Below are 16,401 nucleotides of genomic sequence, written 5' to 3' on the forward strand. Positions count from 1 at the left end.
AGAAGGGCTAAGGAGAATCTCCATCCTTTATTGGATTCGGGGGAAACATGGTGACAAAGGATGAGAAAAAGGCTGAGGCATTTAATGCCTCTTTGCCTCAGTATTTAATAGTAAGACTAGTTGTTCTCTGGGTATCCAGCTCTCTGAACTGGAAGACAAGGATGGTGAGCAGAATGAAGCCTCCATAATCCAAGGGGAAAAGGTTAGTGACGTGCTACATATTTCAAGTAGGTATGCACCTGAATGTACATTTCAAATCTGAGCATCCTGAAATTTAGGGGTGAATTAAAACAAAACCTAGATATAGATTTGAGTTTTGCAGTTAGTTAACACTAAATTTATGGATACATATGTAGACAAATACTAACTAATACACAGAAAAAGCTGTGTAATCCTTCCTAATCCTCATAAAGCATATTTGGCTAAAAATGGACTTTAGAACATTAGAATAATAAGAAAATCTAGATACACTTTGGTGCATGCCAGCAATACCTTACAAATCTATTGAGCATTTTAATTTAATTTTCAGTTCTTCTTCTTTAAATCCAAAGACATCTTTTTGTAAATTAGCTGATGAGAAAAGTGAAATCAAGGAATGCATGTAGAGTAAGAATCCAGAAATTGCAGCAACTGCAGAAGGCTCTACACAAACAGCATGGCAGAAAGAGCAGCTTGGAAGAGCAATATGCAGCAGCTAGAATACATGGATGCACCAGTCAGCCAATGCTCTGCCTCTGTGTATTTTAGCTTGTCCTCCTCATAAACTTTATTTAGACCAAAAGAAACTGTCTTTCTTTAAAAACACAGTCAGCGCTGAGGTGTTACACTCTTTAGAATCATTTGTTTATAGCAAGTTAAGGCTGATGTGCTCTCCGCAGGAAAGCAAGACTTCAGAACAGTTACTTTTTAAGCATATGGAAATTCAAACAGTGAATCTCCCACCACACTGGAGTGGGTTGTGAATCACTTCTGACAGGTGCACTCTTCCCTCCATCCTCTTGAAAAGCAGTTTCACTCTCCAGAAAACAACAGGGTACGGCGAGGAAGCATGTTTCAGTCCTCTTAAACAAATACTGTCTGACAACTGTTCAAGTCAAAATGTATGGGAATTCCTGAAATCCAGGACTTCATTGTCAAGATGTTTACTTCAGGTTGGAAAACTCTGGGTGCTGTGTCCTCAAGTTCATCAGAAACATATCTGTTACAAAGAGGACTGTTAGTCTCTCAGTACCCTACAAATGTCCTCTCTCTGCTTCTCCCTGTCTAGACTCCTTCAGTGCCCTTAACAAGAGTTGTTCTAATTGCTTTTTTTGGGATGTAAAGCTGTCCAGATGCAGAGCCATCTTGACAATTCACTGTAGTATGTGTAGCAATGGCAGAAGTGTGACTGTAGACTCTCACAAAGTTGAACTGAAGGATGAAAGGCAGGAGTGGTAAAATTATAGTCCTCTCTGAAGTAGTTCTCTGCTGGAGATATTGCAGGCCACATCTGGGTTGGTTTTTTTTTTATGTTTCTAATTGGTGGTTTAATTATGGTGATGGAATGATAGCAAGAAGGTTTTTTTTTTTTTTGCTTTTTGATCATTACCTGCTTTAGCTGTCCTTGTGCTCCAGTGCCAATAGAAGATACAGACAAATGATAATTTTATGGGTGAACTAAATAACTAAGGGTGCAGGCTGTGACTTCATTGAATAAAGTGACTCTTCATCCACCAGAACCTAATTTGTCTCTGAATTCTCTTTTAGGTTCAATTGCTAACTTGTGCTATGGTCCTTTCAGTATATTTGAGCTGCAGGAAAGCTTCTTTTTCTTCACAGTGCTGAGATAATATGCTAGTACTTAAAAATTCATGACAAAATATATGGATCCCAGCTTTTGGCATTTTATTTCCTCTAATTAGGCATTTAATTCAGTTTGTGATGCTTATAACTAATCTGCTTCAGGTAAAGTAACTGAACTGCAGCAAACCTTTTGCTGATTTTTTCATATCCACTGGTCTTTGCTGCTGAGTATAAGTTTAGAGTCTAAGGTTAGGTGAACTGGCTGTGGAGCACATCTTCCTTTAATCCTGCAAGTCAGTAACCACTTGTAAATTGGCATGTAATTTAAGGGTTAATATTAATCTAAACAGTTAAATTTCAGAACCTGAAATCTCTGAAAAATCTTTTAAATATTTTGATTTTATCAACAATGTTAGGCTTGCAACAAGTACAGCATCTGCCTGAGGCAACTTCAAAGAGAGAATCATGAAGGTCTTAAAGTGATTCTGCCTCTAAAGGGAACCCCAGGAAGTGTTGAGCCTGGAGGTAGTTGAAAGTGCATTCTTGGTGTTGCTACAAAGAGAAGGCAGCAGCTCTAAGAAGGGAGAACATGTCAACACCACTAATATTTGCTCCAATTTTAGAATCAAATCAGTCTCACTTAAAAGATGATAGTATAAACAGAGAAAGAAAGACTGATTTAAAACTAGGCTTTAAAACTAGCTGAAATCCAAAGTACAACGTTACCTGGAAATCTCAAGGCATCTCCAGTGCACTGAAACTGAAACCCAGTATGCACTGAAATTCATTCCACAAACTAATTATCACTGGTATTACTGTAACACCTCTTTCTGTGAATGTTAAGCACTGCATAGTGTAGCTGTTGACTACAGGGCCCTTCATAAGAAACTTTGCACTGTTTCACCTATTTTAAGTGAGGCCTTTTAATATATTTTCATTATTTGTTTCTTCATTATTTAAAATTATTAGAGGTTGAAGCCTTCAATAATTCTTCTTACTGGTCATACTCTTGTCACTGAACTGCAGCAGTGAGTATTTTACAGCTCTTAAAACCAGAATACTGTACAAAAACTAGTCAGGAATTCATGATTCATACAAGGGCTTTATTTATTACTGTTCAGGTATCTGTCTGTATTACAGAGAATTGTGATGGTTCACTTTTCATTTGGGAAGCAGTTTTTATTGCACTGCTTTCTGACTGTGGGTAGAGTGCAGCTGATGATGTATATAAATCCAAGATCCTCTGTTATTTTCAGGGCTTTTCTCCATCTACTTTATTTTTATAGGGTAAAACGATATATGCCTGCTTCCTGCTGAAATTAGTATTAGTCACATAGCTTTTAGTTGCAGTGAGGTTCACTGGAAGTAAACCCCAAGAATCTCAAGCAATTAGGTCTCACGGAACACAAGACAAGTTGAAAGCATGATTAAGAGTTTACGGAGCAGCTAGGGCTCCTTAGATACTCTGTATGAAGCTTGAAAGCTAAGGTGCTTTGGTGGAAGCTGCTGATAAATGCCAAAGAACACATAAACTTTTCAATCATCATCCTGAAATTTAAACCCTTACCTAAGCACTAATAGTGAATATTCTCCTCTTGTTTTTACCCTGCCTAAAGTTTTGGTCATACTGCTGTGGAAACTTCTCTGTTTCTCACAGTACAGTGCTGAAATACCAAATCCTGTGTGCCAAGGTTTTGATGCAGGTGTTGTCATTTCTGAAAACCTGATTTGTATCCTAAAGAATCCTAACCTCAAGATTGTTTATGTTTGCAGTACAGGTAGTAAATGAAAAGCAATACAGAAATGCAACTGCAACACAGAATCATTCCTAATACAGTGATTGTTGATCCCTTATCTCTCTCAATAAATACATAAAGCCATTCTAGTTAGTGTTCTTCAAAACATCCTTCAAAACTCTTTTAGGCAACCTTTAGGGAACCATCAGAGAGTGAATGAGAGGGTATGATGGATCTTGAAATAGATGGAAATTATTTCATGAGGGTACCTGTACATGGTGCCTCATTCCAGGCATAAGGACTGTGCTGTTTTCACTGAAGGAGGCTACTTCAAAGTTATGAACAGGTGGGATGGAGGTGGCAAATTTAGAGTTATGTTACCTTTCAGGATTGTTAAGCTGTCCTATTAACCCCTCTATTGTGATTCAAATATTTATATTTTTCATTGGCACATATGTACGTCATTGTGGCAATAAAAACTGTTTTGAGCCATGGGACAAAGTATTTGATACACCCTTCACCCTATGCTAGACCTTTCCATTTGAAGGTGCTCCCTGCCTTCCTTTTTTACCTTTGCAGGTAAGCAGCGGCAGCTCCTACAAAATGTTGGAGATGGCTCGGAGGAGCAGGGGGAGAATTGTGGTGTGGAGGGACACTACTAGGGGTGAGGCATTTTCCACTCTTTCCTTATTTCTGCATGGAGCTGCTGCTCTGACTTCCTCCTTTTACTATCTTTCCACTCTTCTGGGATCTTTATCCCACCTAGAGTAAAATTCACTCCCTGTGGGCCAGTTACCTGAGAGAACGCCGTTTTGTTACTTGGCTAGTCACAAATAGTGGTTTTTTTTTTTAGAAAGACAGAAATATTGCAGTCTTTATAGTGTTAATAAGAAATCTCATGGAAAATACAAAATATACCTTAGAGGCTTCTGCAAGAATTTCTTGCAGAGGATGATATATGCTATTATACCTGAGAAGGGCAAGTGAAGGCTGCTCAGTTGGTTATTTGAAACTAAGCAAAAACTGAAAACTACAGTCCAGAAACAGATATAAGAAGTCCAGTCTAAAGATCTACTCCCTTTATCAAAAGGTCACTCTTTAACCTTTCAATATCTAGTCCAACAAACTACCCACTTTAACTTTACAAATGCTGGTGTTACATACATTATCACTGGGACAATGTTCTGAAGGAATCCTGATGCTTTATTCCACTGTAGAGGACGAAAACAAAACAAATAACAACAAAAAAAAATAAAAGCCCAAACAGAGGTAAAAAAAAGATATTTAATTTCTCCTCCCTGCTAAGAAGAGATATTTCTAACATGAAGTAAAATTTTCCTTTTCTTGCTAGGTCTTTTGAAGTGGCCATGTCATGCAATAGATAACTAGATCACTCATTGATCTAGCTACACTAATTGTCTTTCTCTGTTTCAGTGCATTTTTTAATTAGATGCTGAGCAGATGCTCATAAATCTATGTTTGCTGCTGAATGGCACTTTTCTTTGCACCAGCATAACTGCATTTTTTTTCCCTTGAATTGCACTGATGAATGAAAGTATTGACTCAACAATGACCAAAACCAGGATTATCCATTCAGGTACAGGGAAGTGATGTAGAATGACTGTTATTAACCCATTCTTGCACTCCCTGGAAGAAGGGAATACTGGTGTAACTCAGAAGGGAGTTGAAGTAATGCAAGCAGGAAGGAAATCCACAGTGACAGTTATAGGCAGCACTGAGGTTGGTTCAACCATAGCGCTGATCATCAAGGAGCCAGTGCTGTGCCGGTCGTTCTGTACAGCCTGTTGAGATTGGCTTCACACCCTGCTGAGGTATGTGCCAGGCTCTGGTCCAGGGCTGGCTTGCATTTGACTGAGCTGAAAGGCAAGCAGTGTGAGCGTATGACTACCTGCACTGCCTATGCTAGCCTGGCATAAATGTTTTGACTAAGGACATACCTCACTTTTGTGGCTGAGAAAAAAGATAGAATAATAGAACTGATATATGTGGTATTCTGCTTTACGTTTCGAGTGCAAAGACTGGCTTTCCTCTTGTTTTAGTATTTTGATCTAGAGAAAGTGATTTAACAAGCTGTTTAATTAGTGCATGGGCAGAGACAATCTGTTCCAAAAATTGTTGGCAGCATAGAAAAGGGCATAAAAGTTAAGAGCAGGTGAAGGGGACAAAAGAAATGTTAAAGAAATGTGTTTTCTTTGGCAGAATGCTCCAAAATGCAAAGCCTTGTGCGACAGATGATGACAGCATGTTCCATGCAGGCACATTATACTAGCACTAAAAATATGACTTTGGTTATCTAGCCAAAAAGATAAACAACTTGCTTGGAGTCTTGGGGATATTTGTCAGCAATTCAGAGAAGAAAATGCTTGGAAGATGGAGGAACCATCTGAGCTCACTGTGAAACAGCAAATGTTCCAGTGCTATTTTTGGTTGAGTAGTATTGTGAAATGGGAGGTGACACTACAAAATCTTGGAATAAGCATGTTTGAAATAAGCTGTTCATGGAAATATGTATGTTCCATATATTTAGAATATAGTCTAGTCTGATAAATTACTAGCATCCTTTGTTCCTATACTTAGTGTCTCCTACTCCTTTTTTGAAGGAATATGCTATATCCCTGTGGTCTCAGCTTGGGAAATTTATAACCTTGTTTGGTCCTTTTTTTTTGTCAACAGCCAGGTTAGAAAAGTTGTGCCCAGGTTAATTCACATGAAAAGGACAGGAGACGTAAATGAATCCAGTTATCTGCTTTGATCTTTAGGACCAGAGAGAAGATGGGAAAAAAAAAATTCTTTTATTCTTGAAATTATTGGATAAGATCAAACCTGATAAGACCCCCATGTATGTAATAGAAAATAAGGAAAAAAAGAAGTCACAATTCTTGCTGGAAAAGATGCATAAGAACAGAATTCTACTGATAAGGGTACTTTCATGATAATATCTATGCTCACCCCTCTTGGCACTAGAGCTGGTTGACAGTAGGTTGTTTAAATGAATATGAGCAAGATGATGCTGCTCAAGTCTTGGAAGACAAATGCAGACACTGGAAGAATGAAGACCTTAGGCCCTCTGTAGGTGAGGATCAGGTTTGAGATCATCTTAGGAACCTGAATGTGCACAAGTCCATGGGACCTGATGAAATCCATTTGTGTGTCCTGAGGGAGCTGGGAAATGAAGTTGCTAAGGCACTGTCTATCACAGTTGAAAAATCATGGCAGTCAGGTGAAGTTCCTGACAACTGGAAAAAGGGAAATATAGATCCCATATTCAAGAAGGGGAAAATGGATGACCTGGGGGACTACAGACCAGTCAGTCTCACCTCTGTGCCTGGCAAAATCTTGGAGCAGATTCTCCTGGAAGGCATGCTAAGGCACATGACAAACAACAAGGTGCTTGGTGACAGCCAGCGTGGCTTCACTAAGGGGAAATCCTGCCTGACCAATTTGGAGGCCTTCTATGATGGGGCTACAGAACTGATGGATAGGGGCAAAGCAGTTGACGTCATCTCCCTGGACTTGTGCAAAGCGTTCAGCACTGTCCCGCACAACATCCTTGTCTTTAAACTGGAGAGACACAAATCTGATGAATGGACCACTTGGTGGATAAGGAATTGTCTGGATAGCTACACAGAGAGTTGTGGTCAAATCACTCAATGTCCAACTGGAGACTGGTAATGAGTGGTGTTGCTCAGAGATCAGCATGATCAGAGGGCTGGAGCACCTCCCATATGAAGGCAGGCTGCAAAATCGGGGCTGTTCAGCCTGGAGAAGAGAAGGCTGCATGGAGACCTCATAGCAGCCTTCCAAAATCTGGACAGGGCCTACAAGGATGCCAGAGAGGGACTCTCCATCAGGGACTGTAGCAATAAGACAAGGGGTAGTGGGTTTAAACTTAAACAGGGGAAGTTCAGGTTAGATATAAGGAAGAAGCTCCTTACTCTGAGGGTTGTGAGGCACTGGAACAGGTTGCCCAAGAAGTGGTAAATGCTTCATGCCGGGCAGTGTTCAAGGTTCAAGGTCAGGCTGGACAGAGCCTTAGGTGACATGGTTTAGTGTGAGGTGTCCCTGCCCATGGCAGGGGGTTGGAACTAGATGATCTTAAGGTCTTTTCCAACTCTAGCCATTCTATGATTCTATGTCAGCGGTACTGCCTGTTTACCTACTTTCAAGGTAGCTAAATGCTAAAAATCAGCACCTTCATTAGTAAATGGAAATGACCCCTCCCCATAAGTGAATATATAAGAGAAAACTGTTATTTCTTCTTTGATTCCTCCTTTAGTCTTTTCCAGATTAGCTCTAGGTGGTTTAAATTGAAGTCTCTGTTGTTAGCAGGCACTCATCTATTTATATTTGATTAATATCTTACAAATTATCTGCTTCTTCAGTGCCAAGAAAACTTGTTAGTAAAACAGAACTAGAAGGGAAAAAACAGGCAATAGAAAACATCTATTTTTAAAGTGTTTTCATTTTACTGAAACTGCTATGAGATGAACTACTTTTCTTGGAGAAGGGCCTCTTTTACTGTCTCATTTTGACACGTCTAGAAAACTCTGTATTCTGCCACAAAATGGGCTCAGAGGATGTGTTAGCCTGGCTGGAGTTGCTCAGCTGCTTACCGGTGTTGCAGTACATTTGGTACTGATTTACAGGCCATTTTGTCCACTCCTGTTTCTACCATGAGAAAGACAATCCTGACACATAGAATTTTAATGTTACGGTTTGGGACTGGAGGAAGGATTACTCTGCATAACTTTGCTTTCCTTGTAGTGCTTGGCAGCTCCAAAATACTTTTTGTCTGAGGACTTCTGGTACTATACAGCACTGCATATGCCTCCTAACCTCAAGTGGAGCAAGGTGTCTGCCATTTCATTTTTATGTATCAGGAAACTGGAGCGTTTAGTAGAATTCAACAAGTCATGGTGGCCACACTAATAAGTAAACAACAGCTTGGTTAAATCCTGGTCCTCCATGACTAAAAGTGATTATGTTGGTATAAGACACCATGTAACATGCATGGGATCAGTTGTTTTCCGTTCACCACATACAGTGTGTCTGAAATCCTGCTATTATGAACATGCATCCTTATCTCTTAAGGAAGCTAAATCATCCTTTAGGAATTTAGGAAATTGTTCAAAATGACTCCAGAAAAAAAGGCAATAACAAGTCAAGGCAGGTTTTGTATTCTCATGTTGTTTTTCGTCTTGGAACTCCAGTGGCAGTTTTTTCCATATTTTTTATTGGATTAACCTTATTTTTGGCATCATATTGCTAATCCTATTTAAATATTTCTGCTCAGCCAGATGCAGAAAACAATGTGCAATGCGCACAAACAAAAAGAAAAAAAAAAGTGTAGGGATCATCTCAGTTTTGGAACTAAAAATATCTATGAAACATGGCTACCTGGGTTCTAAATGCAGAGCTTCCCAGATCAGATGAGCACCTCATGAGAGTCTGATGTTACACTCTAAAAGAAATGCTTGTGCTTTAGTGGAAGCATTAGTACTGTTCACGTGCTGGTTAGATATTAACCAGCTCAGGCAATATCCCTTCTGTATATTACAAAGATATCTTCTGAGACCTTATTTCCTGTCTTGGCGATGTTCTAATCTGAAAATAGATCACATTTCTGGGTTAAAGAAGATGCTTGATTTGGAAAACTAATTTGAAAGTATGCGACTTCCTGTGACACCCGCATTCCTTTTCCAGGATAAATACAGAATTAACACTGCAACTGTAATTAATCCACAGTAAGATATCTAGTAAGTTCCAGGTTTCTTGTGAACATATCGAATTTTGAGTTTATTTACAGCAGAGAATATCTGCAATAAATATGCCAGAGTCAATTGTATTAATCCAGGCTTGCACCAATATTACTGGAAACAAATCTAAGTTTATATTAAATAAATTGAGAGTCTATATGATCTAGGAGCGTAACATGTTGCAATTACACTGCCTATATTTGTATTCTGTTTACAGCAGCCAGTAACCCACATATTCTTTGATCAAGAGCTTTCCAGTGTGGATTTATGTAGGTAATTTTGTCTCAGGTTGTTTGGTATTTGACATAAATCCTTGATTTCGGAAGTAAACTGATAATACAGCTATCTATTTTTAACTTTAATTGTTTGTGAATGAAATTCTGAGCGTGGAAAACCAACCCATGAATTATTGATACTTTTAACATTCAATTCTGTCTTTTTTTACAGGAAAGAAAGGGTTTATTTTCATTTTAGTCTTGGTCATGCTTGTTGAATGCTTGATGTTGGTGAGCAGCGTAGGTGTATGGATATGTATGGATATGTGATATGGATATATGAATGTGCATTTTTTTCTTACACATTGAAGCTGGAGTGTACTGGAGCCTTTCTGGAGCTCAGGGCTGTTCTTCCAGCCTTTGTTTCTTAGCAGTTAGTAACTGCCTAGTGCATGGATAATGGGAAGCATAATTTTCTGGCACCAGAGGTAGAGGTTCACAATTACCCAGGCAGGGCTCTCACTAAAGGGAAGGGAAGGTTGTATTCCATCTAATAAGCTCAAAGAAGGCAGAAAGAGGTATACCAGATGACACCAGCACAATCACTCTGCTGTTTACAAGGTATGTGACTGATCCAGAAATCCACTCAAAAATATAGTTTTTTCCTTTTTTTTTTTTATTTCTTTTTTTATTTCCTGTTTCTAGAAAAAGCAAGTGAGTCAAACAAAGATCCGGGTGATCTCTACCATTGTCTTCATCCTGGCAGGCTGCGTTGTCTTTGTGACCATTCCTGCAGTTATCTTCAAACACATCGAGGGATGGACAGCCTTGGAGTCCACCTACTTTGTGGTTGTCACTCTGACTACTGTTGGCTTCGGTGACTTTGTAGCAGGTGAGCAGCTTCCATCCTAGCCACTGTGCATGGGAGCATTGGTTCTTAGAATTGGTTTTCTGGTGTAGAGAGGAGGCTTTTCGTAATGTATTATATTCCAGGTGTTTCTGTTGGGGTTACTGTGCAATAGGACACCAGGTTGATTTAAGATCCAGGTGTTTTGGCATCTGCAGATTACAAGCTTTCATCAGTGTAGATAATGGGAGCATGGGAAGCCCTGATTATCCTTTATGGGGCAATGAATTATGCACAAGTCAAATTACTCTCCCGTTGGATTCAAGATTTGTATTAGTCCATTAGGGCTCAATCTGAGCCTGACTGCAGAAGCAAGTAGCCAAAATGATGAATGGATGAAGCTGTTACAAAGTAGGGCTGAGCCATAGGGCTGGCGAAATCTTATTGAACACAGTAGTGGCTGCTACTACAGGAGCTGCAGCTTTTCAGAAACTACAATCTCTAACCTTGGCAGAAAGTCTGACATTGCAGTTGCCTTGTTAAGGAAGACTCATGTAGGAAGAGAAGGACTGATGGGATATGCATCTCAGTGCTAGGAGGATACTCTCAAAGATTAATACAGTGATGGCAGGAACTATAAATACCCATGCTTATCAGTTTCCAAAGAGGGAGTCAAGATTGTTGGCTGGAAAGCTGAGATTTTTTTTCCCCCCATACAACTGCTTTGCTAACAACAAGTTGGTTAAATAAGTGGATTTTTTTTTTTTCCCCATTACTGCATGACCTCTACTCTTCATTCCTGTTGTTAGTGGTCCTAATTAAAGGCATTAAGATCCCCGTGTTATAGCCATATTACACTACTGTTTTGTTACATCCTATCAGTGAAATACAAATGGGTTAAAAACATCAAATGAAACTACAGGGATATGTAGTTTTCTTTGCTGAACAGCTGCAGACAAGTCGTTTTGTAGAGAAGACTCTAATCCTTTCTTATGACATAGTGGTATAGAAGACATGAATTAGTGAGGAAAAAAAAGGCACTGAACAAAGAAGGCCCCAGATATGAAAAAGAGGTGTTTTACAAGCATTCAGATGCAGAAATGATTGAGCTCGGTCCATTTTAACCTCTTAAATGTGAAGAGAAGCTCACTTTGTGGTGAAGCTCTGTCTTTGTGGTACCACAGTGTGAAATAAAAAAAATTCACAATTTTTTTCTGAAGCATATCACACTTCAGTATTGGTGTGTTTTTTTTTTAATAATAGAATAGTAAAAATAAAACAACAACCGAACTCTGAACATTAAATGCTTATATCCAGCAAGATTAGGAGAATATGATTCGCAGCTGGGTGGCTACTAACAACCAGGATTTTTCAAAAATCAAATAGATGATCCTGAATAAAAAAACTTCAGAGGCAATCTCATGATAAGAGTTTAAGGCAGGTGATCACCAGGAGATTTGGGTTTTATTGCTGGTTTTGGGACAGATTTTCTGTCACTTTTATTTTCTGTCACTTTAGTCTCTCAGTATCTCTGTCTCTTCAACATCAAATAAAAAAATATTACATTGTATTGGGCAAAACAGCATCAATGGAGCTATACTGATTTATTCCACCTAGAATATGTTCCAGCTCTTGGCAGACTGGAAGGTTTTTGTACTACTGATGGAGATAAAATTGTGGATGGAGCCTGAAAAAAAGACAGAATATCTGATAGGCTGAAAAAAAGTGGTGTCATACTTTCTCAGCTGCCTGATTACTCTGTAAGATAGACCTAGACAATCTGTTTCATAGCAGGCTTCCTCAGGGACACATATGATCAGAAGAGCCTCCTTGTACTGTAGCAACAGCAGCTCCCACCTCCCATTGTTTCACACTCTTAAAGACTGGGAAAAAGAAAATGATTCATGAAGTCTATGGGAAGAGATTATCATCAAACCCAGTATTTGGGACCCTGCTAATTCTTAGATGTCTGACTTTCCATGGGGATGTTCAAACACCGTATGTACACTCATACTGAGTCTGGATAAAATTACAGAGTTGGGAATGTCTCAGACTGCAAAAAGCTCTGGGGTAAATGCTGAACTGTGTTGTCTGCTGATGGAGGGGAAATCCTAGAATCACTCTGATGTCTAGCTCTTGTCTAATCAAGGCTGGAGTCCAGGAAATACACAATCTTCTTCCTGAGTCCCCTGGTAGACTTGCTCTTCAGGCAGAGATTTTACACAGGTACCACCAAGGTGGTGTTTGTTCTCCTGCACTGAAGGATGAGGCTGTGCTCATGGGCCTGAGCAGACTCTGTCGCTTGTTCACTTCAGCTCAGGGCTGTGCCTGCTTCTCACTGGCTCTCATTCTTGCACTGTGCATAGCACTGTGATAGAGCTGGGAGTCTCAAATGTGAGGTTGTATTTGCTTTCTTTTGAAAAAGCTTACTCTGCTCTGTGGTAGGCAGCAGTGTGGCTGCTACTGCATTTATTTGAGGCCCTTCGTAGTTCTTTCGATATGTCACCTCATCTCAAGACTTGCATGAAGACCGTATAGGGTATTTGTTGCTTCATTTGATCTGTATCTCCTCTCAAGTCACTGCTCAGAGAATACAACCCTATAACTGATACCCAAGCAGACAGTATATCCTTATTCTCAGGGCTGATGGACAGTTGGCTTTCTGTCAGGCATCCTGATTTGGAGAGGAAGATACTTTTCTTTCTCCTGCATATAGGTCTCTCAGTCCTGAGGCTAAACCTATAAAATATGGAACTATAACCTGAGGGAGCTGAACTGTAAAGTTTCTCAGCTACCAGGCTGCAGGCAGTTTAGAATAAGGAAGGCTAGCTGTATTAAACTTTTTTCTTGAGAATGTGTTCATGCTGTTGCAGGTACTATCAAAGTAGGAATTTCAGACTTGCTTTAGAATATGCATAATCGAAGAAAAGTGGTTACTAGGTGCTCTGGCAAGTCTCATAGCAGCAGAACAATAGATAATTTTGACAAGTCTTAAATTGAGAACAGACTGTGTTCCTCCCATCTGACAGGCCTCTTGGCTATTATTAGAACTACAGTGGTGTTGGCAAGAGTCAAGAAATACTTCCAGGCATTTCTCAGAATTGCAGTTATTTTGTCATAATTTTGGCATCTCATGATTCCTAAGCATAAGTATATGCTTATTTCAGGAGGAAATTCTAACATCCATTACCGGGAGTGGTATAAACCCTTAGTGTGGTTTTGGATCCTTGTTGGCCTTGCCTATTTTGCTGCTGTCCTGAGTATGATTGGAGACTGGCTAAGAGTCCTGTCCAAGAAGACAAAAGAAGAGGTATGACCAGTCATTTTTCAGTGATTTTTCATTTTATGAGAGCTTTAAGTGCTTGATTCCTGCTTGTCCTAAAGAAGGATGCCTCTCTGCATGACCAGTGCTCAATGTTCCCCATGGTTTACTTCACTGGCTGCCTTTGGTATCCAGTTCGCTCTGATCTTTAGGGAGGAAAAGAAGCAACAGAAGCAACCTAGGTTCTTCCACCTCTATCAGTACTACCAAATACACAGAACACATCAGTAGGATTGCAATTATCAAATAAGAAAGGCCAGTCTTCACTCTGAAACTAGCTACAAAATTGTGCTAAGAATGTTAATGCTCTCCCCTTAAAAATTGGAGATGCGTGGGTTTTGAAGACATTAATTGTCTCTCTTCATTAAGAAACAAGAATCTGCCTTCAAAACAGTGATTTATATTGAATTTTTCTACTTTTCCTTATGCCAGGGAATACGGTTCTGAATAAAGGTTTAGATTCAGGCCCCTTACTGAGTACTGTACTATTTAAAATTGAAGAAACTGAGTAGTCAGCATTGGGGAGAACATGATTAAATTAACTCAGAGCATGTCTTCCATGATACAAAGACAAGGTTGGAAAATAGTAAGCAATTGCATGACTCCTGAGCTGAAGACTGTTGGGGAGGATGTTAATAGAATTTCAGTTTTTAAGGCAATCACCTCCTGCACTACCAGCAAAACTAACCTGGCAGGGTTAACCAAAGAACAGGCATAGACAAAGTTTGGCAGAGGGGTAGTGCTGGTTATTTTCTTATGAAGTCATCTGTGCGACCTGAGGCCCAGTGCCTCCTCTTTGCATCTCCATTGATAAAAGGGGGCTTAACAGAAATTTTGGCTGTCAGGTTGAGCATCAGCAGGCACCTAGAGGTGTGAATCTGGTATCTCATGGTGGATGTGACATGCTTGCTGCCATCAGTAATGAAGTGCTAAATGGATACTTGGTCATCTGGCCTGAGGAATCAAAGATGACCTCTTTGGGGATCACTGAGTGCAGAACCCGAGTTACTCAATTCAGTAGCCATGGAGGTTCTTTGTTCTTAGCTTTATTCTTACGCTATTACATGCAAAGGAGTAAAACAGATCAAAGCAGTGAGATATTTGAGGATGTGCTTATGGTGCCCACACAGAATATGTTTTGAAAACTCCTCCAGCTGGCTTGAGAGGGTGGTATTTGGATAGTTATGCGATTGAAACCTCCTTTTAAGACTGTAGACTGGATCAGTCAGCAGTCCACTTACAATTATCTAACAGGTATTTCCAACATTAATTGGCACTGAACAGAACCTTTAGTGGGATTGAACAGCTCCATCCATGAGCAATATGGGAAAATACATTACTGCATTGCTATCCTGGTTGTTGCGCTGTTCTGAAGCACATTTGGTATATCTCTGTATGTGATTAATTTTCCCTAGTCCCAGCCATCTCCACTGACATTATAAGTCAGGAATTTTCTTCTTAACCAAGAGGGGATTATTAGTGTGAACACCCCCCATCACATAACTGCTATAAAATGTGTGAGGTGGCAAAACGTGAAACAGGCAGACAGGTTTATGCCACATAAGACATTACCCAGTAATGAGTTGGTACATTTACAGCTTGCCCAGTATAACCACTTTGATCCTGAAGTTTGGGTCCAGATGGATGCACTGGAGGTGGGACTGGTCTCTGATTTCATGCCAGAGAAGAAAGTGCTTGCACTGCTATTGTATAGGAAAGGCTGTAGCCCTGGTTTTGGTTGTGTTTCTTTCTTTTTTTTTTTTTTTTGGTTTGGTTTGGGTTTTTTTTTCTTTTTTTTATTCATTTCTGTCTCTTGTTGTTATAAAGGTTGGAGAAATAAAAGCCCACGCAGCGGAGTGGAAAGCAAACATGACGGCTGAGTTCAGAGAGACACGGAGGCGGCTGAGTGTGGAGATCCATGACAAACTTCAGCGGGCAGCCACCATTCGGAGCATGGAGCGCAGGCGCCTGGGCCTGGACCAGCGAGCCCACTCTTTAGACATGCTCTCTCCAGAGAAGCGCTCTGTCTTTACTGCCTTGGAAGCAGGGCGCTTCAAAGCCTCATCTCAGGAAAGCATCAATAACAGACCTAACAACCTGCGCCTTAAAGGGTCAGATCAGCTCAACAAGCACGGGCAGGGAGCATCTGAGGACAACATCATTAACAAGTTTGGATCATCTGCTAAAATGAGCAAAAGGAAAAACAAAGACCTCAAAAAGACCATCCCTGAGGATGTGCATAAAATTTATGAGACCTTCCGAAACTACTCCTTGGATGAAGAAAAAAAGGAAGAGGAGACAGAGAAGATGTGTAATTCTGAGAACTCTTCTAGCACTGCAGTCCTGACCAACTGCATCCAGCAGCACTCAGACCTGGAGAATGGAGTGATCCCCAATGAAACCAAAGAAAGGGAACACGAAAACAAAGTGTTACTTGAAGACAGAAATTAAATGTAAAAGATGCTTGACTTGAATTAACAATGTTAGTGGTTTTATATACATATATATATTGAGACACGTGCCTTATACAAACTCCTTGTTCAGTCTGAATTATATAGCATCAAAGAATATTTCACTGTGCCATAAAGACTCAAGCTTGCTCTGCCAAAACAAATCAGGAACACAGCACTGCAGAATGGCAACAGAAAGCTACGCACATGGAAATTTCAGCCTGTATAAAATTACCAGGGTAAGACACAAATGAAGGGATAGAACCATGGTA

At 39.9% G+C, this 16,401-nt stretch overlaps 1 protein-coding gene across 3 annotated transcripts in view; it reads left to right on the top strand.

Annotated features, from left to right (window-relative positions):
• KCNK10 (potassium two pore domain channel subfamily K member 10) overlaps positions 1-16,153 on the top strand; it is an 86,716-nt gene extending 70,563 nt beyond the window's left edge. For all 3 annotated transcript variants that reach the window (XM_062638818.1, XM_062638822.1, XM_062638811.1), the window contains 3 exons: positions 10,216-10,402; positions 13,525-13,667; positions 15,507-16,153. In XM_062638818.1, the coding sequence (XP_062494802.1) occupies positions 10,216-10,402; positions 13,525-13,667; positions 15,507-16,130 (954 nt within the window). In that variant the 3' untranslated portion in view covers positions 16,131-16,153. The remainder of the gene's footprint in view (positions 1-10,215; positions 10,403-13,524; positions 13,668-15,506) is intronic.
• The last annotated feature ends 248 nt before the right edge of the window (positions 16,154-16,401 follow it).

Source organism: Pezoporus occidentalis, unplaced genomic scaffold (assembly GCF_034315485.1).
Source record: "Pezoporus occidentalis ecotype Australia unplaced genomic scaffold, CSIRO_AGI_Poc_V1 ctg115, whole genome shotgun sequence".
NCBI classification, from domain to species: Eukaryota; Metazoa; Chordata; class Aves; order Psittaciformes; family Psittacidae; genus Pezoporus; species Pezoporus occidentalis.